This window comes from Argopecten irradians, chromosome 4 (assembly GCF_041381155.1).
Source record: "Argopecten irradians isolate NY chromosome 4, Ai_NY, whole genome shotgun sequence".
NCBI classification, from domain to species: Eukaryota; Metazoa; Mollusca; class Bivalvia; order Pectinida; family Pectinidae; genus Argopecten; species Argopecten irradians.
In genome coordinates this window covers 18942077-18967496 of record NC_091137.1, presented here as the reverse complement: position 1 = coordinate 18967496, position 25420 = coordinate 18942077, and the positions used below count along the sequence as shown (strand labels likewise).

At 36.2% G+C, this 25420-nt stretch overlaps 1 protein-coding gene across 1 annotated transcript in view; it reads right to left on the bottom strand.

The window, feature by feature from the left end:
• Window positions 1–25420, bottom strand: part of LOC138320846 (uncharacterized) — a 33441-nt gene that overhangs the window by 6840 nt on the left and 1181 nt on the right. Inside the window, exons 2-21 of the mRNA XM_069264104.1 lie at window positions 24181–24378; window positions 22190–23633; window positions 21621–21748; window positions 20446–20490; window positions 20239–20313; window positions 19025–19106; window positions 16625–16704; window positions 16117–16215; window positions 15664–15745; window positions 14207–14401; window positions 13884–13939; window positions 12256–12350; window positions 11595–11657; window positions 11221–11309; window positions 10440–10521; window positions 7680–7815; window positions 6612–6784; window positions 2486–2599; window positions 2171–2270; window positions 191–252 (exon numbers count right to left, since the gene is read on the bottom strand). Coding sequence (XP_069120205.1) covers window positions 191–252; window positions 2171–2270; window positions 2486–2599; window positions 6612–6784; window positions 7680–7815; window positions 10440–10521; window positions 11221–11309; window positions 11595–11657; window positions 12256–12350; window positions 13884–13939; window positions 14207–14401; window positions 15664–15745; window positions 16117–16215; window positions 16625–16704; window positions 19025–19106; window positions 20239–20313; window positions 20446–20490; window positions 21621–21748; window positions 22190–23633; window positions 24181–24339 — 3359 coding nt within the window. The 5' untranslated portion in view covers window positions 24340–24378. The remainder of the gene's footprint in view (window positions 1–190; window positions 253–2170; window positions 2271–2485; window positions 2600–6611; window positions 6785–7679; window positions 7816–10439; window positions 10522–11220; window positions 11310–11594; window positions 11658–12255; window positions 12351–13883; window positions 13940–14206; window positions 14402–15663; window positions 15746–16116; window positions 16216–16624; window positions 16705–19024; window positions 19107–20238; window positions 20314–20445; window positions 20491–21620; window positions 21749–22189; window positions 23634–24180; window positions 24379–25420) is intronic.

Here is a 25420-nt window from a genome sequence, read left to right as displayed (position 1 = left end):
ACCAAGTTCTTGATATTCTGAATATTTAACTGGTCTTTAGAATTTATGGATTTGAATAAAAAATCTTGATTACACCAATAACAAAAATAAACCACCTACAAAATTTTACAGCAATACAGTATCACGATGAGAAATGAGTGCCTAAAACCGAAAATTACAAAACAAAATTTTATTGTCATGTTTTCCTTACCTTCTCTCTTCACTTCCAAAATAAAGTTGTACTTGTTCAATATCAACAGGCCCATATTCGTCCTAATAACACAAAACAGATATCGGTGAACACAGGTCATCCCTACAGTCAAAACACACTGAATTGATAGTTAGGAATAACTATCTGTATTGCCCCACCATCATCACCTCTTTTTGGATGCTCATTTCTAACTAAAGTTCAATTAATTTAGTTAGTTAGAGGTTTATCGCCTACTTGCCTCCCCCTATACATTGGTACTAGGCTTTGCCTCACTGACTAAAGTCAGTGTTCTGTCAGCGTAAGGGTTAGAGGACAGCACCCTGGTCTGTAACCTTTAGTAAGGTATATGTACGAGTTGTTTTTATAGGCAGTATGATTCCTATTGTATTAGGTTTATATATTAATAGTGTGCTCAATGAAAGATTTGTAAGAATGAAATTCCTCAATTAACTTATGCTTGGCCTTAGACAATTCAAAAAGCCACAACATGAACATACTGATACATCCGACAAATTAGATCAAATTCATTGGAGTTCCTAGGTAAAAAAAAGGATAAAAAGTGGGTGGGTAAAGTTGCGAATATGCTTAATACCAGTACATATACATCATTCAGCCAGAAAATTAGAATACTGACAAGTCAGGAAGGGCTCTGCTTTATGAGTGGCCTACCAATGTATCAGATTCTACCACAAGCATCATCATCATCATCATCATCATCATCATCATCATCACCATTCATCACCATCATCATCATCATCACCATTCATCACCATCATCATCATCATCACCATTCATCATCATCATCATCACCATTCATCATCATCATCTTCAGCAGCAACATTCATAATAGTCATCGTCATTACCATTCTTCATCATAATCATCATCACCATCATCATCATCATTTATAGTCGCAGTTTCATACACCATCATCATTGTCTGATGCATCAGTTTCATTCATCTACATTATTATTTTCATCATCATTCATCATCATCATCATCATCATCATCTGCAGTAGCAGCTTCTATTTACCAACATGGTCCTCACTCCCACATCCACACAGACACACATACGCCACACACGCCTACATACACACCCTTGCACCCAAGTTCTTACACAAGTACTCTAAGGAAAAGGGTAAGATACATATTAGAGAAGGAGAGAAAGAGGGAGGGAGATCGAGAGATAGAGAGAGATAGAGAGAGAGAGGACTAGAGATCGAAACAAGATTTATGTGGTGTTATAAACTCCAGGAGCTCAATGAAGGATAACTAATTTATGTACATGGTAAAAACGTTATAGTACATGATACATAGTTACATGTATATATTGCCATGATATGACTATCATAGATTGTCGCATTAAATAAAGAAACATACAAATAGTTAACTAGTCAGCTAAATCAATAAGTTTTTCCCATTTTCTCCATTCATTTTCACATTTCCGCTGAGCACCTCCACCTTTACTATTGGCAATATGTTTTTGAGAAATGTAATGTTCTTTAATTAAGTTGAGTAGAGCATGTTGACTTAAAATTTTATGCAAACATCTGGTTTTGTATATGCAATACTTAATAATAATCGAAATTTCATTGTCTACTCTATTTATACTATGATATCTATTTTGTAAAAACAAACCAAAAAGAAAGTTTTGTTTATTGTATTGAAACGGGATATAGAGTGCATCCAGGAATGTCTCTACGCTTTGCAAAAATCTCTGAGTTTCTCTGCATTCCCAAAGAATATGGACAATGGACAAAGCAAGTCCTTGTTTAGGCAACAAAAGATTGATTTTGTCATGCTAAAATCATATCTAGCAGCAGTGGCCGTGACTTTTGACTTATTGACTTTGACCTGTTATTGACTATGCAAATAGTTCTTTAGCTACGTTTAGAATCATTTTCTGAGAATCTCTAGCTAATCTTTTAGGATAATTGTTTTCTGAGATCTCTAGCTCTTTCCACAATCATTGTTTTTCTTACCTCCAACTCCATGGTTGAGAAGAATGTGTTGAGCTTGTTACACATATCATACACATGGGCTGGTTGAGACTTGATCTGTGCTGGAGAGAAGCTGAGAGTGCTGAAATATGATAATGTATAGAAAGTGACATTCTTGTCCAACTCCAGGTTGAGGTAGGGGACAAACTTGATACTCCAGAGGTTGATATCACTTTTGTAATATCCATCCCTGAACTATGTCATAACAAAAACAATTCAGAAGTAAAACCCCCCTTTCCCCAAGGAAAATTTGTATAAGAACATGTCCTCTGTTATAAAAATTATCCTGTTACTTACTGTTCAAACTTAAACCGCAAGTCCTTGACAAACGGGACAAGCTTACTGAGGATGTCATTCATTTCCTGATGGTGATCACCAGCTGATGATTCCATCCATTTTTTCATAGTAGCACTGCAATCAGAAAAATATATCATGTTAAACAGGGCCCTTTTCTAGTCATTCCTAAAATTCATATTCAGATCAATACTTTAATAGTAACTCTTAACAATAAAACATACATAAAGAATTGAACACAAACATTGAAATTATTGCCTTTAAAAAACATTGAAATTAAAGCATACTTATATTAGATTCCCTATTTCTCCATTGACAATGTAAAAATCTGAATTTTAAAGACCCTAGATCCTGTTTTTCAAACACAACAAGAGGCCCATTGGGCATGTATCACTTACCTCTTTCAGGCTAAGAACACAAGCTACCAACTTAATGGCTTTAGAATTGAACTTAATGTATCTACAGTAAAATCCGTTTATAACATTCCACGGGACTAAGACAAGAGATCCCAGAGGGATCTTGGCGCCCACCAAAGAATGATCTGGGTCTGACAATGGAAAGAGGGATCTTTTCCCTGCTTTTCAAACTTTTTCAAACACACTATATATAAAATTTGAGACAGATTGCTATAGTACTTTCTAAGAAATAGCGATAACAAACTTCAACTATCAAAATCCAAGATGGCCGCCTGTCGGCCATCTTGTTCACCGATCGGTCCCAAAATGCAATATGCAAAACAAGGACCCTAGGGGAACCTATATATGAAATTTGAGAAAGATCCCTTCAAAACATTTTGAGAAATAGCAGTAACAAACTTTAACTATCAAAATCCAAGATGGCCGCCTGTCGGCCATCTTGTTCACCGATCCATCCCAAAATGCAATATGCACAACTAGGGTCCTAGGGGAACCTGTATATGAAATTTGAGAAAGATCCCTTCAGCACTTTTTGAGAAATAGCGGTAACAAACTTCAACTATCAAAATCCAAGATAGCCGACTGTCGGCCATCTTGTTGACCGATCGGTCCCAAAATGCAATATGCACAACTAGGGTCCTAGGGGAACCTGTATATGAAATTTGAGAAAGATCCTTTCAGCACTTTCTGAGGAATAGCGGTAACAAGAATTGTTAACGGACGGACGGACCACGGACCACGGACAAAAGGCGATTTGAATAGCCCACCATCTGATGATGGTGGGCTAAAAATATATACGCTATGAGCAGAAAACGTTATAAAAGTGTTACGAAAATGACAGAATGATTAACGTTGAAATACAAAACCATGCAAAAGGTATGCTCAATAATAACGTGATTTAATAAGAAAATAATTAAGAAATATACAGTAAAACCTCTCTATTAAGACCACTTGAGGGTCTGAGTGAAAGTGGTCTTAATAGCAGGGTGGTCTTAATACCGAAGTGCATCAGATTGACTTCTAATCAGTAAGAACCGTAACTCTGCACATTATGATTAAAAATAGTATATATACATTTACTGTATATGTATGCAATGTATGTCTCATATGTACACTCTGTATACAGTTACATAATAGACTTGTATATTTTTATTTAGTTGAATAAGCATAAAAAAAATAAAGAAGATATTGTTTTTTAATTAAATAATCTAATTAATAGATTCTAAAAAACTCAAATTCACATAACATACACACAAAGATTTCCGCCTTTCTCTTCAATATCGACTGCACTTGTGTTTTACCGATGTCAATCTGGTTCGGCGAGTTGACTACGGCCTTTGCTACAGTTATATAAGGAGTTCAACTTTCTCATTCAGCGGCAGCTCGTTTCGTTTACGTGGTGTACCCTTCTTGATTTAAATTGCATATGAATTTAAAAGAGGTGAAATATTACATAAATAAGTTACAAACGTTTGAAAGTTATCAAGTTTGAATGAAAACAAAACTACGGCGAAATTCTTACCGGATTCATTTCACAATCATAACGAAACGCCTTAGATCAACGATGTATCACCTGTGAAGATAAGGCTTTAAATACTGCTACTGTAAAATCATTAGAGCCCAGGTTAATGTTTTGATTAGTAAAAAAAATATCGATTACTACACGCGCTCTTTCATGTGATCCGATAATTGGTCTAGTTTCACTTTCAAAGCGCCACCTAGCTGCTAGGTCAACATGTGACAAGGGCGACGACCCGTATCGGTAAACTAAAGATCGAAATCCGCACGTACACACATGGTCGTCTTGGCTAAACAATGGGGACCATCAAAAGCCCTATGCTTTCCTTTGGTCACAGTTATTATGCGTATGTATCGGGTAATTAATTGGATTATAATTGACCTCGATTCCATCACTCCAATACCCCGCTTAGTACACAACCGACCGTACAGGTAACGGTCTGTCACTTGACAAGCGATTGACGGACACGGGTGAATGGTCGTAATTATGGGGTCAATTACCGTTGATCAGTGGTCGTTGGGACTGCCTGGGCTGGTGGTAATACGGAATAGCGGGGTGGTCGTAATACTGAGACGACCAGTACAAAGATATAGAGGGGAAAATAACGGGACTGAAAATAAGTGCCCGTAATAGCGGGGTGGTCTTTATTCTGAGGTGGTCATAAGGTGAGGTTTCACTGTATTTACATGTATGATTTATTTTTGCAAAGATATCTATTTCGGAAAGAATGCTGTATTTGGAGAGATTGTTTAGTATTGTCTCTGTCGTCAACAAACCTCTCGATTATTGACAGCGCGGTATAATAATCATGACTGACATTTGATTCGGCATAGACGAATGTTCTTATGTCTGAAGCACGAGTCTTTATTGAAGAAATGGTTGGTACATCTATTGCTGTAAAGTTAGCATCATCCTCACTTACATCTGAGTTCATTCTTCCGTTGTCTTAGATGAACTTTGACCTTACGTCATCAATATTATCATCAGCGATCTGTTTTTTCATCTTTGATTGAGAATTGACAGCATTCACAATCTGCTATTTCACATCTAGAGAAATTGCTTTCCGTTTACCACGAGCTGGAGACATTTTTTCTAAGTGAATGATCTATGAACTGACCAGTGATTTATATAAGAACATCCATAACACAAATTAACGTTCACTTTACCTTTTAATTGCAACTAAAACATCAAAGCTGACAACCTGACCGCATGATTAAAATTATATATTGTGCATGTTTACTGATGCGTAACTTAGCTGAGCTCACCTACGTTATTCCGGGTAAAATAGGCCGTGAGGGATTAAGTAGTGATATGCTAAAGCAGGAAATACGCTGTTTGCGGAAACGTTATAGACACACACATTAACAAGGATTGTAGAGTGGTTTTGTCTGGAATTTTTTATTCATACTTTAAAGCCGAAAAAACCCCCAAAAAACGTAAAAACCGGAAACGTTATAAAAAGATTTTACTGTATTTCTACGGACAGATTTTAAAGAATTTGCTATATTTCCCCTTATAGAAGGGCCCCATCTCTCTGGCCTCCAGAGAAAATAGCCCCACCATTTATACAAAATTGGTTCCACTTTACCCCAGGAAAGGTCAGACAAAGTTATAACTAAATCCCTTCATTCTTACGGAAGAAGATGGATATTAAAGAATTTGGTGAATTTCCCCTATTGGAACTTGCCCCTCAGGCCCCTGGTGGGCCAGGGTCACCGTTTATTAAAGATTGGTTCCCCTTCACCCAAGGAAGCTTCAGACCAAATTAAAACCTTCCGGCCAGGTGAGCTAATAAACCATACCAACATATCCGTCCTCAATACTCCAAGGGTTAATCATCACTGTCATTATATCCACCCCTGGAATATATCATTGTGAAACTGAAGGCTCTGTGTTGGACAACTAATGAGACAGGTACCAGTGTTTGGTCATTTGATGTACATCAAAAGATTTGATAAATGGTACACTCTATGACTTTTAGTTGGGTGTTGCTGTTTCTACAATCATCAAAGGAAGTCTCTGCAGGCCTGTGATTAAGGCCTGATTGGTCGTTTTTTCTTTTCTTTTCTAAACTGCCTTCAGTTTTGTTTTGCTAAATGACAAGGGGTTGATATAATGACAGTGATAGTAACCCTAGGATTATCAATGATCACAAACCAGAGACAGAGAACAGGTGTGATAATAATTTACAAACCAGAGACTATGGATGGTTTGCCATACAGTTTGAAACCTCTCCTCAACCGGCTGAAGGTTGACTACACCATCGTCCGACACACGTGGTGATGTGTGACAGGAGGCCATACTGGGAGGGGTAAGAGAGTCGCGGTGCTGTGGGGTCTTCTCATTACTATCCAGGGACAATCTCTTCTGAAAAACAAGGAGTAAAGCTATGGTTCATGGAAAGTACCAACCAGTATGTCAGAGATATATCGTATGCATGTACTGAAAATCTACTTTACTTAGAGGTAGTTTTCCAACCTTGTTATGTCTTAACTAACGAAGTGGTACTTCCATATAATGAAGATAAACTACGATACTCTTTCTGAGGTTTTCATACTTCTTCATGATAACAATGTCATACTCAATGAGTAAGAGATACTATTTTTTTTATATATAGCTTTCAAATATTGTTCCTCGTGTAATATAACAATGTGATATTTACTTGACTTTGATAAAAAAAATTATTTGAGGAAAGTTTCTAATCTAGTTCTTCATCATAACAATATATCTACATTTTCAATGCAGCTCTACTATGTAACCTTACCAAGCGCAGTTGGCATTCATCAATCTATGGACTGCCAACTGCTTATTATGACATTATTATCATTGTGACATCACAGTGTGCAAGCGACAACAAATGGCTGTTCCGTCTTTAAAGATAATAATATCTAAGCATTGAACCTCTTTCAATTGGCATTCATAGCCAATATGAATTCTTATCTTTATCTTGAATTCTTATGAGATACTCAATTTTGAACGAGGTTTTCTGTTTGAGGAAATCCTATCAAGTTTCTCATTATAACAATGTGATACTCACTTTTGACTTAGATAAAGTTTTCCTTCTGAGGTAGGTGATACTCACTTTTGACTTATATGAGGTTTTCCTTCTGAGGTAGGTGATACTCACTTTTGACTTAGATGAGGTTTTCCTTTTGAGGTAGGTGATACTCACTTTTGACTTAGATGAGGTTTTCCTTCTGAGGTAGGTGATACTCACTTTTGACTTAGATGAGGTTTTCCTTTTGAGGTAGGTGATACTCACTTTTGACTTAGATGAGGTTTTCCTTTTGAGGTAGGTATCCAGACTTATGCCAGTGACAGTACCATTAAGACACTCTCGATGAAACTTCTGGACCAGTTTTAGCTCCGCAAAAGCCTCACTGAACAATATTCCATAGCTGTAACACAGAACAAGATGTTAGCAAAGAGTCCTAAAATTTGAAAAGAGTTGTGTAAGAGTAGTTGGTCAGTCCTATATTTACCATCCCTGAATATGAGTAATAGTATTGTACAAAGCATATTTCTCTCATATTTTATTAGAAATATAGTACAGTACAGTGAACCTATTTTACTGCTAGTTTGATATTTTACATACATGATTCAGCGGAAAACTGTAGATTTAATTTGGTCGCCAAGTACGACAAGGATTAACTTTTTAAGTCAATAAATTTCAAATGAAACAGCTTAAACACAGTATATACTTGAGTACAGTAAAACCCTGTTATATCGCCACCTTCTGTTTTCCTAGATTTTGGCGATATATCGAGTTTGGTGGTATATCGGATTTGTCATTGAAATCTTAAGAAGGCCTAAATATAGGTAGTCCTCCGGTGCTGTACTGAAACAGACTTTCTAGTCAGTCTGTGTACTCTACGGCCACTTCGTATTTTGTAATATGAAGAGTTCCAAAATTAAAGTAATTTCGATAGTAGTCTTTCAATAAATATGTCAGCTTTATGTGTGTAAAATACGAAAACCGAACTCGTTTGTGTTACCACGTATCGTGCCGTAATTGCCTGCTAGCTGGGATTTTCTCGGTTACATGATATTTTTATCAGGGGAAATCCCGCCCGGAAACAAGGAATAGAAGTTCTGAACAAGCGCAGTGCGGTCGTGACCTCACTTCCGCGCACATGTCTGCAAATATCAAAACAGGTACTCCGGTAATAAACGGCACTCAGACGACAATTTTGACCTTACTAATAAACGGCGGATTCTTCTGCACGTACGTAATATTTCTATCGCTCTTGAAATTGCTAGTTGCATTTTATGGTCCAATATAAACGAACGGCGATATCGAAAAACAGACTTGTGGGTTCCTTTTTGTCAATAAATAACTAACGTTAATAGTACGTAAACACATGTACAGAAGTGAGTTTTATTCACCACAACTTGCTACACCTACCTGTAAAACAATAACAAGGGTGTACACATATTGATAATTGATTTCACTGTGTACACACGGTCGTTCACGCGGCCATAGTGTGTGTAGCTGATTACCTGGTACCTGTCAGTCGGCAGTTGAGCACCTTACGAAAACATGTGTCCCTATCAACAGAATTTGGCGATATTAACGAGGTCATTATAGTGTTATTTTAATCATTTGTTCCGCAAATGGGATGGTGGATGGCGGTAGGCGGGTTTGGCGGTATAACGGGTGTATTTGCATGGAGGGAAATCCGTTCTGAATAAATTCATGGCGATAAGCGGGTTTGGCGGTAAAATGGGTGGCAATATAACAGGATTTTACAGTATATTTACAATGTAAAGTTGAAACATGAAAATATTTTACATTTATACTGTGTTGGACCTGCTTTCTTTAGGTATATATATATTCACTGGAATTCAAAGGACCTCTTGTATGCCATTAGTTATCCACAGTTACTCAAATGGGACTTATCATACTTTTGTAAGGGGCGTTATACTTCAAACCCTATACTGTTTGATTTAATGTAAAGTATTCATTGCTGTTATGAATTTGACTAGTTCTACTTACTTGCTATGACTAGTTCTACTTACTTGCTATGATCAGTTCTACTTACTTGCTATGATTAGTTCTACTTACTTGCTATGATCAGTTCTACTTACTTGCTATGATTAGTTCTACTTACTTGCTATGACTAGTTCTACTTACTTGTTATGATTAGTTCTACTTACTTGTTATGATTAATTCTACTTACTTGCTATGACTAGTTCTACTTACTTGTTATGATTAGTTCTACTTACTTGCTATGATTAGTTCTACTTACTTGCTATGACTAGTTCTACTTACTTGCTATGACTAGTTCTACTTACTTGTTATGATTAATTCTACTTACTTGCTATGACTAGTTCTACTTACTTGTTATGATTAATTCTACTTACTTGCTATGATTAGTTCTACTTACTTGCTATGATTAGTTCTACTTACTTGCTGTGATCAGTTCTTTGTTTGTTTGTTTGTTTGTTTGATTTATTAACGTCCTATTAACAGCTATGGTCATGTAAGGACGACCTCCCATGTATGCGGTGTGTTGCGTGTATGTTGTGCGAGGTGAGTGTACTGGGAGACTGCGGTATGTTCGTGTTGTGTCTTCTTGTATAGTGGAACTGTTGCCCTTTTTATAGTGCTATATCACTGAAGCATGCCGCCGAAGACACCAAGCAACACACCCCATCCGGTCACATTATACTGACAACGGGCGAACCAGTCGTCCCACTCCCTGTATACTGAACGCTAAGCAGGAGCAGAAACTACCACTTTTATAGACTTTGGTGTGTCTCGGCCAGGGGACAGAACCCAGAGCCTTCCTCACAGGGGCGAACGCTCAACTCAAGGCCAAAAGTGAGGTGGTGCCAAGGGAGGCATTAGGAAAGATAAAGTCAGTTAGGAAGAAGAGAAAAGATAAGATCCTAAATTTAGTCGCCTTTTACGATCATGCAATAGGGGCAGCAGGTACAATTCTAATGCCCTACCTGCAGGGCTACTTTAAATACTTGCTATGACTAGTTCTACTTACTTGCTACGATTAGTTCTACTTACTTGCTATGAACTTCACATTCCTCTAAAATCTTCAAAGCATCATCTAATACTTCTCCACAGCTCTCCAATGATGGGACAAAACCTATCCAACAAAGCTTGGTTGTATTTTTATACCGAATAGTTGGAGTACAGATGTTACATATAAAAGTGGTTTAATATTACAAACAGGTTTAATTTTGAATTTTAGTGGGCAGAGCAAATGGTTTTAAGAATGTGACCTTCGTTTAGTACGAGGTCACTTTTTGAATGAAATTTGTTCCCTTTGTCCCAGTAATATCCCAGTAATGTTACTAACAAAAAATGACTCTTAGTCTATTCAATACTTCAGAATATAGGGTTGTCAACATCCATGTCATTTGCATTTTTCTTTTGGCAAGGAAACGGTAGACATGTTTTGACAGCTCTTTTGTCTGTCATTAGGTTTTACATGATGCCTAAAAAGTGAAATAAACGAGCTACATCTATTATCTGTATCGAACCCCTATCACTCAATAACCCAGGTAAGAGTCAACATATTTTGTACAAAATCAGTCCCCTCCGCTTAGGATGTTTCTGACCATATTTGACATGAAATTCATTCAGTACATTATTGATGGGGCGAGTTAGGTCAGATAGGATATTTATCATACATTTATACATGATAAACGACAGATGCTGTGTCATGAAATAAACCTACCAGTCCTTCAGACACAAACAAATTTATGGCCAAGTTAATGGCTAAATGAGTGAAAATTAACGACTATGAAATAAGAGGCCACAATTTGATATTAACATCACTTGCCTTTGAATGGTTTAAATTTCTCCACTAACCGATGAACCTCTTCCTTGAGTTTTCGATTGTATATCATACCAAACACTGCTATCCAATGTCTGAAAATGAGGCAGTTACTATGGTAATGAATTGTTGATTTACTGTTTTTGTGTAATAGAAGCAATAAGCATATTGATGGATCATTGATTTACCAAAATTTAACCAAAAACACCTTATCCACTAAGCCAACAGCTGTAGAGAGCTAATGGTATTGTAAACCATTCAGGCAAAGCCACCATGATTATTTGGCTATATCTGTCATATACATATGTATATTTCAATCTTTTTCAATACGTATACCAGCAGTCAATAAAATAAATCCAATGTAAATAAAAATATCTTACTTTTTGAAGCAATCAAGGATATCTTCCAATGTCCATGGTGGCTTTCTGAACACAATCTCCAGCCTAAAACCATAAATGTTTTAATCAGATCGATGTCCTATAGATTATACAAGTATGTAATTTATAAAGTTAAACAGATGTAAACAACATACAGTACTATATATGATTGAGGTTTATCATGAATATCTCTGCAAAAAGTATACAAAATATGTTAGACTTATCTTGTTTCTCACACTCCACAAAATTAAATGGATACTAGTATAATGTGGAAAAGCCCAAAAAGTTGTAAATCTAACAGCTCATGACAAATGACCTGACTATTTTAAAGGTCATTTTATACAGCTGCTTTTTTGGTAACTTGTTCTTGAACTTGGTTTGAAATGAAAATCATGAAATTTAATAGCTGCAAAAGCTAAGTTGGTTTACAGTAGAAGGTCAAATACAGTAATTTACATGGTCCTTACATTTTTGTAACAACCATTCATCTTTAACTTAGGTACTTACAAATCAATACTATACCTTATATCAAGACATAACAACTAAGTGCTGTGTTCAAATCTACCAATCAAGACCAGACAGTGTTTTAATCTCCCCTCCCACTCTAGTACAACACTCAGATAATTCTTTATAAGTCTAGTCATTTACAACTAGGTCAACTTACCACAGGTCATTATAAGCAACCTTCATCTCCCGTTCAAGTACAATGCTTAGGGAATTCTTGATTAGAAGCTTAGCTTTACACAGAATCTGGTCTGCCTGAAAATTCAATGTTTAAGTGTCAGTGATCATAATATTTATGTCCCCATAAACTTCAAATCATCAAATCAGTAAGACATTTCATCTTGTCCTGCCCCATTCTATTTCTTGCATCTTTCAAGGCACAGTTTCACTAACTTTCTTTATCTTTAGGAAATTCCTCAAATTTAAATTTATCACAGGAAACATTAGTTCCTTATAAGTACATGTAATTAGTTTTATATTTTCCCTTAACTTCTCTGTTGCTTTCCTATGAAGAATTTGAAGTTGAGTGATTTCCTTAAATTCAGGAATTGTTCGTGAAACTGGGCCCAGTACATACAGACAAAACACCTATGGTTAAATCAACTATATACAGTGGACTCGCGATAATCCGGACGCTGATAGTCCGGAAAACTCACAATCCGGACGGAAATGTCAGGGAACGGATTTCCGTAACGTTTTTTATACTCACTAGTCCGGAAATTCGTATTCCGAATCCGGAATTCCATTTTGGGAACAGAATTTAATATTCGTTAATAAATTCCCACAATAATCCGGACAATTTGTTGTCGCCACGTGCCGAGAAAATCCAAGGCCAGCTACAGTCATGTGTACAATACACACTATCACTCGACACTGAGTGTGTTGTCATAACGACGGCTGCCAGGTCATAGCCACGGGCGTTTACCTGGACACCTTTCACATGGGTACATGCAGTCATGTAACGGTTCATTGGTTTTCTATAGGAGATCAAACTTCAGTGTCATAATTGAGATAATATACTCACAAAATTGATAAGAACTTTAAATGTATGTGAATCTATTAGAATTTATCGTCTGTGGCATAAGATATAAAGGCTACGGCACATGCCATTTACACGTGTGTGACATTGTGCACGAAGTTAGACGTGAACGGGCGCGTGGTTGTTACACACGTCTGTAAGTCAGAAAGCCAAGACTTGTAGAAATTGTCATTAAAAACAACCATTATACAAAATAACAATTATATGAGTTCCAAAAATGTTCACAACTATTTGTTATCATAGTTTTTTTATGCAAAGAACGTTGATGATATTGATCCTTGGTTAGGCAATTAATGGAATACGTAGCTATATATGCATACATAGTATACAATTAACTATGACTTTAGGTTTCGTATTTTGAAAAAGAAAAACGTTTATCTAATATTCTTAAAGTAATGATATAAAAATACCTATAAAACATAACAAACGAAGTACATGTATTAATTGTACTACATGTATATTACATAAAAGCCTGTCATCGATTACAAGGTCAAGGGGAGTAACTCGTACGTGACAATTTAATTGACTAAGAACACAGAATTTGGCAGTCCGGAAAACTCGTAATCCGGACGGTTTAGGCTGGGAACGGAGGTGTTCGGATTATCGAGGGTCCACTGTACACACTTTAATTTGCCTCACAAAAATGTAACAACAGAAACATCATGCTTTAATCATACATATGATTCCCTGAAGAAGATAATTGACCATTTCAGTAAAATTAACTGTAATTTGTAAACATAAAAACGTACCGGTTCACTGTAGCTCTCTCCAGATTTCTTCCGTGATCGGGATGACCCAGAAGTTCCTGAAAAAAAAAGAGGTCTGTAAATTGATTTCTAGTCTGACAGAAAGTCCTGTGACTTGGTAAATTATTTTAAAATAAACTTTAAATAAGGTAACATAAATGTTAAGTAGGTCTGATTAACACATAAATTCAAGAAAATTTCAGATTACCAGGTATATTATACTACCATAGAAGGTATGAATAATAATTAAGTATTTTATGTGAATTTTAACAAATTTATATAAATTCAATTATTAAAACAAAAGCTGACATTAACTCTCTACTGACCAGTTGGAGACCTAATAGGAGAAATGGGACGATTCTTTTTGGAAGGTGTGCGCTGCATTTCAGCTGAGCCCTTTGATAGGAGTTCCTCGATGCCTGCAATCATGGACTGCCTGGTACATGCCTTTATCTTAAGTATTGCTGCCTTTGTGCACAAATTTTTGTCATTAGACAGTAGAATCACATGTGATTCAGGATCTGAAACCGGTCAAAGGTCATTAGGTTAAAGGTCAAGTACTGGTAAGAACAAAAGTGCATGAGAAAGATAAATGAAGCTGCATACAGAATAACTTTTAATGTATCATTTAGGAATTTATCTCAGTATTCCAGAACAGGAGCTTCAGTCAAAAGTGCTGTAAAGCCTGATTTCTCATGTTTACCTAATTCTATACAAGAGGCCCCGCTCACCTGGTTTTTTCCCAAACTAATTATCACTAAGACTTTTACAATTAGAAAAATAAGCAAAATTGACTCTAAAATTTGTTCAATTTTGAATCACAACCATATAATGATGCTATAGATACCATACAAATATGCTATCCAATACATAGGTTCAGAGAGGAAGTAATTCATATGAAAATAGTAGCCTAATTGACCTTTTTGGCCCCGCATCTAAGGCCCTGGGGGGGTCAGCCCTATCAGTTGTACAATTTCAAATCCCCACCTTATAAGGATGCTACTATTGCATTATGAGTTCTCTTCCATGCTTAGTTGCACAGAAGAAGTGGTTTATATAATAACAGCCAAATTTACCCCTTTTGACCCCGCCCCTCAGGCCCCCAGGGGGTCAGCCCCATCATTTGTACAATTTTGAATCCCCACCGTATAAGGATGCTACCATTGCATTATTGGTGCTATCTCATGCTTAGTTTCAGAGAAGAAGTCGTTTATATGGAAATAGCCAAATTGACCACTTTTGGCCCTGCCCCTCACGCCCCTGTGGGGTCAGCCCCATCATTTGTACAATATTCCCATTTAGTAGCCTATAAGGATGCTACCAGTCAAATTTTGTTGAATTCCGAGCAGCGGTTATGGAGAAGAAGTCGATTGTTGCAAACGACGGATGACAGACGCCAGACGCCTCAGAATCCCACAAGCTCACCTTGGTCCTTCAGATCGGGTGAGCTAATAACTATGCACTATAGTTTTCTCAGGAAACCAGTTGCTGGTAGACAAACACAGTGATTACAACACAGGTGTTTGGCTCTATAGACTTTTTTTCTATACATACAATAGGGCTTTAGCATGAAGAGAAGTGGAGTTTAATAATATAATTCTAACAGATCAAATGATGTCGTTGGGAATCATAATTAAAGACATTGTTTGAATCTGTATCAATAAATAAACAACGGCAAACAATGAGTCTGTTTCAATAAATAAACAACTGCAATCTCCATAAATAACTAATTCAAATCACGCCAAAAAACTCCACATCCTGCTATGTGACCTGTAGAACTTACTTCTTTTTTTGCATTGTAGACAGCAATGGAGGATCCGATCATCATTACATTCAGGTTTGAACTCCTTTAATGCCCGTTTTGCCTGCCAAAAAAGGTTACATCAAATTACCGATAATTTGATTTGTGACTTATAAATTATGTAAATTATTATTTATAATATGACCATTGATACTAGCGTAAACATTTCTTAGACAAATCTGCAAAAACATATTAACAGTTAGGGTCATTTAAGGATGTGTCAAGCTTAGCAGGTGAAGGGGAGCCGGAGTAGCCGGAGAACAAGAACTACCAGGTAAGGTAATCTCTCACCTAACTTGCTTTGCATACAATGTTAAAGTCCAGTTGAAAACAGACAAAAAGCAATCAACCCAGAGATTGAGGGCTTTCGGTATGATATCAGAATTAAAGTTCACTGAACCCCTGAGAGGGGGTCTATATATATATGCCACTCACCTCGTCAGGAGTTTGACCTATAACTCTAGGGTGGTTCACTTTAAAGCAGTGGAAAAGAAAGTTCACAGGGCCTCTAGCTTTCCTGGCAGTAGACAATGACTGTAATAAACAATATCCTGTAATAATGAATCTGTACAACAGTGAAAATCGCTAGTCATATATTTGGAAGTGAAATAGCTTTAAAGGTGTAAGATGTCACATTATGGACATTTGTCGTTATCCGTGTACCACTGGTAAAACCAGCCAATGTTCTGTGTATGTCTTGTGAGCGCTACATAAGATATCAAGAATGGTCGTTGTGTTTGTTTTGGATAAAATAATAAATAAATGCATGTATAAGCATCAAATAATTGGAAACCTACAGAAAAGCATCGAAAATTGTGTCAGAGTGATTTTCTGAGGCAGTGCTCCACTAGGACACATAGGGACCATTTCGAACCTGGCCAAAAGGTATACTACATAGAACCTTTTTTATAATGAACAGACTAAACTATATTATTAATCTTACAAAATTATTTTTGCTGTTTTTCAGAGCATCCAATTCCTGCATCACAACCCATGGAATCACAAGGTTTGGTTTTGATAATTCTGAAAAAAAAATATTATAATTTACATTCAATATTTGTTCAATTTTTTAATTTCTTTTAAGATAACATGTACTATAAGCTTAACTAATAATTGTATAGTTGTGTCCACTTGTATCTCGTATAAATGAAATTTCTGATGGTACTGAACAAAAAGCTTTTATACAACTATATGTATTACAGTCTTTCAAACTTTAAGTCCATGTAATTCATAAAAATTTTCAAAACCATTAAATTTCGGCTGTTCACAAAACTATTACTGTCGACGCGGGATTACTTCAAAAGGCACAGGTGTAGTACTACCCAGACAGACGGAGGAAGTTCCTTTGATCACTACAGGCACAAATTGAATGGGATAACAGTGCGCGTGGCGATTGGTCGAGTCTGACTTCATAAGCCCTGCCCCATAAACAACACTGACAGTTGTGATCACCGAGATGTGACAGCGTAGTGACATGGCCTCTCAGTTTCGGTGTAGAACAAAACAACTCGATATTTTAATTAACTTTACATATATACTGTATGGTAATGTCCCGGTTAATTTGAACCGACAGATAGTTCAAACACACATTTTTTCAGGCAAAAACAATAATTCTTTAGTTAGTGACAGTTCGAACACGTCAAATGATCGAAGTTAAGGTAAGATTTTGTCGGCAAATCGGCACAATGGGATCCCCAAAAATGAAGGTATTTTGAATATTACCACAAAGATTTTTGAATTAAAGACTGTATTAATTATCATTATAATGACTTTTACAATAGATAATGAATTAAAATGAACATTTTGAATAATAAATAAAATTATTTGCGCTGAAATATTGTGCACAAACAGCACCCCACCAATATATATTTGTACTTGATATATGTGGAAGAAATCGCCAATGTTTCTTAGGCCCAATCTAGATAAAGATATCACTTAAAATCGACATTAAATTCAACAGTCGGTCTTTCTTTTGTCAGCTGATCAAGTTTTTAATACAAACATGTGCCGTATTGTCTGTTATGCTGGTTTGAGCAAACCAGTTACGCGGTGTCATGTCAGCGAGAACACTGGGTATTAGCTCCAGCCAAAACAATGCACGTGTTGGCAATATCTTAACAATGTAAATTTAAACAATGCATACTTTTCATCAGTATAAATATATTAACATAGTCTATATATATAATTCAGACGTAGACAATCTGCAATCGTGAGTTAGACAATCGGACAGTTTGATTGTGACCTAATTTTACGAACAGAATGTAAACATTTTCAGCAGCAGTTTTGTAAATGCAACCAACTTTATTTATAATTAAAAAATATGTTTAGTTATGAAATATAACAAAGGACAATAGTGAACTAGATTTTCCGTGGTTTACTGCCAGTAAATAATTACGGACATCAATGTAGATTCTAGGCCTCGATCATGAACGGTGCTGTTTTGGGGCCTTGACTACACGCATGGCTTCTGTTACACAAATTTACAAATATTAAATTAAAATGCTCACGTTAACGGAGAATTCATCTTTCAGGTAAATCAGCAAAATGTGTGCTTTTCCTATAAATTTTCTGCTTTACGTCGCTCATGTCAGATATGCATCGGTACTGAAATGGATTTTTACCAATTTCAACTCGGATAGTTTGGAACGCATGTTTTTTCTGAAGCTTATTTTTGGGGAAATGGGCGTGTTTATAGACCAATTAAAACAAGCGCTGCATTCCCAGAATAAATTAGCCGTACTCCTGTGTATAGAAGCACAGGTAACTAGCCATATAGTTCATCCACATATCGAGGAAGTAATGCAGCCGTGCCTTTTGAAGTAATTCCACTTCTACAGTAAGGGAAAGTCTGTATCACACACAAAGTAGAACTTCCCAGAATGTAATGGTTTAAATAACATTTGTGGTGAATCCAGTCACCTGAAACTATTCCTAAGTTAATAACAAGATCATCTTTGGTGACAGTTTTTTTGTTTTGGTTTTATTAGTTTAATGTCCTATTAACAACCAGGGCCATGTAAGAACGTGCCAGGTATGTTGGTGGAGGAAAGTTGGAGTACCCGGAGAAAAATCATCGTACTTGACAACTGCCCCAAATGGGATTCAAACTCGCAACCCAGTGGTTGAGGGCTTGTGGTAATATGTCGAGACATTTTAACCACTCAACCACCACGGCCCCACGAGTGACAGAGTAGCCATACGACCGTTGATTAGCGTACCTTAGAGTTCCTGGTCAAGTTAACTAACCAGAAGTTTGATAGTATAGCGGATGAGCGTACCTGAAGAGTTTTTGGTCAAGTCAACTATTAAACCAGGTTTTTAATGCTATAATGGATTAGCATACCTTTGAATTCCTGGTCTCGGAGTTCCTCTACAAACCCAAGACTGTCTATCAATACATTGGTGTCAACCACAACCAACAGCTTCTGTAAAATAGAGTTGTCAAATAAATAGATATTCATTGTCAGATAGTATTGAGATTTGGAAAGTACTGCATGCAAAGTGTCTTGAAACAGATTGAGATTTCTATTTACTTCAATCACAAAGTGGAACTGTCAGGGTTGTGAACCAAATTTTATAGTGTAGGAGGAGTTGTGTCTACAGACAGACAGACGGACAACCCAATTTCAGTATAACCCCCCCACTAAACTTCAGAACAATTGCTGAAATGAGTGTAACATATGAAATCTAATTATTTTTCCATTATTAAGCCGTTATTGAAACATATGATGTGTCAAATTAGACATGCATACATTACAATTGACCAAGTTTCAACAAAATTTATCCAAAAGCTAATGAGTAATTTTGATAAAAGCAAACATGCAAGCACATCTACACATGGTCCCCAACATTGCTGTAAGCTCAGTAGTTCAGAAGTTGTGTAGACATGATTTCACTACAAAACAAGAGGTCCAGGGTCTCGACAGTCATCTCACAAAAATTTTTTTTATTAAAGATGCTCCACCGTCGACAGAGCATAAATGATATTCCTTATTTGAATAATAATTGGTGTTTAATCGTGTATATATATGTCAAATTAACACAAAAAATAATATAAAATAATTTATTTTGCCTTTGGTGCATGCAGTACTTCATTCCATATAGGATATAGTGGCACAGAATTTTTTCAGGATGCAATTACTTATTTTTTATATTTTTAACCTGAAGTAAAATTAGAAGCTCAAACTTTTCAGTGGTGGTAATGGTGTAAAGTAAGTAACTTTTGCAACTGAAGAAAAATACTAAATCGTCTGCTCCTGTTTTTAATAGTGAAAAAATACCATTTGTCAGCGGTGGAGCATCTTTAAAGAATTATCCGGGTAAGAAAAGATTCCCTCTTTTTAGCCCATCTCTCTCCCTAGGGGTTGGCCCAGCCTCCTTTATATAAAATCTGAACGTCCTATCCCAATGACATTTTTTCACAAAATTAAGTAGCGATCCATATTGGAGTTAAATAGTAGTAAAATTTTAACCAATGATTCTTCACGCCAAATTTGTGATCGGCATTGGGATTTAAGGAGGAGTAGGCTTTTGTATAATTATGTTTGAATGATTTACCTGTTTGTTGTCCAGACTAGTGACACTTGTTTGGCTGTCCGATACAGACACACGCTCTGTTAGTGTACCAGTGACCTTGAAAAAGCAAAAGAACAACTCGTTAATATTGCATGTCAAGCACAGATACTATCAATACATGAATATAACATCAGCTGGCAGTTTTCTGTTATTTTTTTTAACTATAAAGGGAAATAAAACACAACTTACCTCGGTTGGGACTTGTTTTTGTAAATGTTCACGAACCTCTTTCAACTGTAAAAGAACATCAATATGTTAAAACATTACTTTAAACATACTGTAACGAAGGTCAAGTGGGCGAGTTAGGTTCTATTATTCAAATACATTTTTTTCAGTTTGTTTATATTGATTTCAGTTGGATGTGTTTATTGGCAATATAAAATATAGATAATAAATTATTAATCTATTGTAGTTTTTCTTTTTGTTTTAAATGTGCACAACTACAAAGAATCAAAGTACTCAAAGTACTGCAAATACAACGCAGCAGTAACAGAAAAATAGAATGAAATCAAATGAATTTCAAAAATCAAAACATATAACCATATTAAAAAAAGACAATGATATCAATTATTTCAAGAACATTCAACTGATCACAGAAAATATGTATGTTTTGTATGACATTTTTCATAATTAAAGTTCCTACATGAAATAAAAGATTCTAAAATTACAAAAGAAAACAAGTCTTCATTAAAAATGAGTTTTTATCCTATACTCTTGTTTGTTATGTTGCACATACACTTATTTTGGTAAAACCATGCACACATGAGGGCAGCCTTATAAGTTATCTTGCCTTTACCTAAGATCTGTTTTTAACAATCATTTAAAAACATAATTTTAAGGTACACAGAAAGAACATCTTATTAGTTTACTTTACTATCTCAGATCTATAAGCCTTAGATAGTAAGTCCAATTCATTAACAGAGATTATGTAAGTTGGACAGAGGAGTTCACCAACAGGCACAACAGTCAGGGAGTTGACCTAGATAGTGTTGTATATTATATAAAACTCTGTGTATTCTTTACACACTCTGTGTATTCTACCAATCAGAAGGCAGTCTTCCCATGACTACTGATTGGTCCAAAGGTTTATTATTCAATAAATAGGGAATTTATGAATGGGAGTTTATGAATGAAATGGTTCAAGAGGTCACCACTCGATGTCATTGTAGGGCAAGTCCTACAAATCAACAGTAAACCGGATAGCAATAATACAAACGCTACACGCGTTGTATTAAAATTTTTATCGGTAATCGTATTGTACAAGGGGGGCATATATCTAAATGTTTTGAAGAGAACTATTTTCTTAATATTAATTACTAAACTTTCCTAACAAGGTCAATATGAAGCAGTTATATTTCACTTACTGCTATTTCAGAGACGTCCATGCCCTCAATCTGACGGTTCTCAATGACTGCTGGCTCTGCCTGCCATTCATCGATCTCCATGCTTGTCACATTTCGGTGAGCCACAGGAGCAGGTTTAGCATGTACACCTGTTAATAATGAAACTTATTTTTTTTTATTTTAACTAGTGGAGCCTGTCCATATATGGCATGCAGTGAAATCAGTTTTCTTAGACAAGCTGCCATTTTTCTGAGCTTAACATAAACAGGCTAGAAATGTCTGAAAGATTGGAATATTCCCATCTCAAAATAAAATGGGGACAGGGACGAGTTGTGACAGAATACAACAGCACTGGATAAATTTAGGTAACACTATGTGGCCCCTTTCTATTTCATGACAAGGGCAAAAAAATATTTCTCTGCATCCAAAACATCCAATCTTAATCGGTAGGTTGTTACTACCAATCGTTACAGAAAATGTTGTGGGGAATCTGAAAAGTTTTCATAGGTAACATAGGTGGTCACTGTATACTCAGAATTACTAATTGACAGACAAGAATATTGTCAAAACAACAGCCATATTGATCTTACCTTTCCAAGAGTTATTTTTAGAAACACCAAAATCTTTACGTGATTCCCCAACTGATGGTTGCAGCACACTGTCCACGGTAGATATAGATAATTTATCATTCGACATGATAACCCGTCTGTCAGGATTTTTTGGTACCAAACTTCCCTGACCTGAATCCTGGTCAGGAGATGAGATGTTCCAACACGGTACCTGGATTTCACTGGACTTGTCCGACAGATCATCCTCTGGTTCACAATGGTTGATCCAGGACTGGATACTAAGGAGTTTCTCTGGATCTGACAAGTGACGCCTGGTAGGTCCATGTGTGTCAGAGCCGTGTACACTCCCACTTGAAAATCTGTCCCTTGCAGCATTCTCAGCATCCTGAAAATCAGCTAATGATAATGAACAATGACTAGCATCAGAAGATATCACTTTTCTCACATCCCCACGCACACTCTTTGTAACGCTGCCATCAGTTTCATCGCTTTTCACTTTGAGTCTGCTTACCGCTTTCTTCTTCACTCTTGTTTTTGAACTTTCCACTTGGCGATTAACTGTCTCAGAATCCTGTTTTGTTGAAGAACTCTTACTTGAGTTCCACACCTGTCCTTTATCAATCTTCCTACAATCCTCCACTGTGTTACCAGCAGGTTGTGGGTAACCAAGTCTGCTCTTTATGCTCCTTTTCTGTTCTACTTTACCATTATATCTGTCTTTTTGGCCACTTGGTAAACCACATTTTTCAGTTCCAACTAAAATGTCTGGAGGATTGGAAAGTGTACCTAAGTGTGAGTATTTAGAGTTGACAATGTCTTTTGAACTAAGAACATACCTAGATCCTGGTTCCTGAGTATGAATGTTGGATGATAATTTGGATTTTTTAGCTGGAGAATGTTCAAGTTCATGACTTGAAGTTCTCTGTCCTTTGTCAAGACGGTTAGCGTTCTCTACGTTACTGCTATTACTCCTTACGCTGGCTGCAGAGGACCCTGCCCTCTGGACTTTCTTTTCAAAGTTGCCAACTGAATGACGAAGTTTGTCTGATGTTTTAAGATGTTCATTTGTTGGCAAAGGAATATGGTCTTTTCTTGTAAATTTATCAGAAGTCCAATGTTCTTTAAAGTTATAATAACTTTGATGTTCAGATGCAGGATTAAAAGTGTCACTTGGCTCCAAAGAAAGATCCAGACTGTCCCCATCATCATCAGAAAACTCGGGTGAAAATTTGGCCTCTATTGGAAAATTCTGACTTCCTCCAGGAACTGGATGGTTAACTGAAGTCAGCTGTTGGCTTGCTGCAGGATTTGGATGGCTGACGTTGGGAATGGGATGGCTCTCACCTGATACCTGCTGTTTTACTCGCTGCTGATTGACACCAGAAGTTTTGAGTTTGACATCATGTTTTCTGTGGCCATGTTTAACATCAGATGGTCTTTTGCTTGTTCCATGAATATTTGGATTCTGAAAGTTTAATCAAACAATTTGAATACATGCTGGTGCTATTTATACAATCATTAATTTTTCTTCATATTGATGATTTTGTCTAAACTTGGTTGAAATCAATTTATTACATTTTTTAATACAAGCTTCTTAAGTTTGCAGACAGATTTTTTGTGTGATATGCCATAGTGCCATATTTCAGAACATACTTTTTCTTATGGACATTCATGTTTTACTTTATTGATTAAGTTTATGTAATGATTTTGTTAAACATTCAGTGAATATTTTATATTGATGTTTTCATAACTAATGCAATGTGTACACAATATTACAATGCTATAACATGTTGTGTTGTATATTCTGCAGTGCTAAAATTGATATCAAGTATCAAATTTGACTTTCATTTTGGAAGACAACTCATACACGTTTTACACCTTTGTGTACTTATGCTAATTCCTGGTCACTTGTCTTATGGAAGTGACAGTGTACATAATGTACTAGTAATGGAAACGTTTTTTAAAAACATATGAGTTATAACATGATTCTCTCACTGAGTACCAGAACGTACCAGACCAGGATTTAAATCCTTGAGAAGATCTGGCATTTCCCATGTTGTAGCACCAGTTTGTGTGTTGAAATAGTAAACTCGATCAGGGAAAGAAGTTGACTGGCGAACAATCCAGCCAAATGGCAAAGTGGGTTTGCCTTTCCCTTGATCACTCATCATTTACATCTGAACACCTAGAGTCTTGTCCATCATGAACATCTGAAAAATATAAACACATTCAGAAAACTACAAAAACAAATGGATGGTGCATGCATTTACCATGTAACAAATGAATGAATACAAGTAGCACCACTATGTGAGAAGTTAAAAAGTTTTAGAACCAAATTTGAACTAGCTTTTTATACCATATATCATTTTTCAAAAGAAATCAATAAACAATGCCAAAGTTTTTATATCATATGTCTGCATTTAATTTAAAATTGAGGGCTTAAAATGGGAAGGGGCACTTATAAGAATGAGGGTGCTTATTGGGTTGAATAAAGTATATCCAAGTCAAGGTACCGGTGTTATCTGAGAATTAATGCTCCATAGAGCTAGACAAGAAAATCAAATTAACAACTGTTTTTTTATAACATATAGTATTACCTTTTAGTTTATTTACTATGCCAGACTGTGACTTTAAACATTAGTCCGATGCCCATGACTAGTAATTTTACAGAGGGACTAATGCCCATTGTAATGAGCTAGTCCGATTGGATTAGTGTGACTAGTGGCTCCCCATTCGATTAATATTGATAAATGCTACATTTACAAGAGCGGTGGTCAATTGCATTTTTCAACACATTTTGAGTGGATTCTTTATGCGAATATTTCAGTCTGATTGGATCATTTTGTGAGAATTAGTGTTCACGAAAGCATCCAAAGTGCAATTTGGGCGAAAAATTGTATACTGATCATGACTGAATTTGAAATGCTGAAGCAAAACGGCTAGACTAGTGATAAAATAGTCGGACTAGTTAAATTTTGGGGTTTACTAGTCCAAATGACTAGCAGCGAAAAAAATTACCATCACAGACTGCTATGCTAATATACTTAAATAGTCAGTTCAACAAAAAACATAAGACAGAATGTGATGACATGGAAATTAAATGATTATTCAGTTTCACATCAACATAAACTGTTTGTATGGGGTAATAAAGCACTAATTATAACAGCAGTTCTAGACTAAAACTGAGCACTGACAGAAGGGTCGTTCAAATGGTATAGCACCATAGCCTTCTATAGCAGATTGATGTGGATT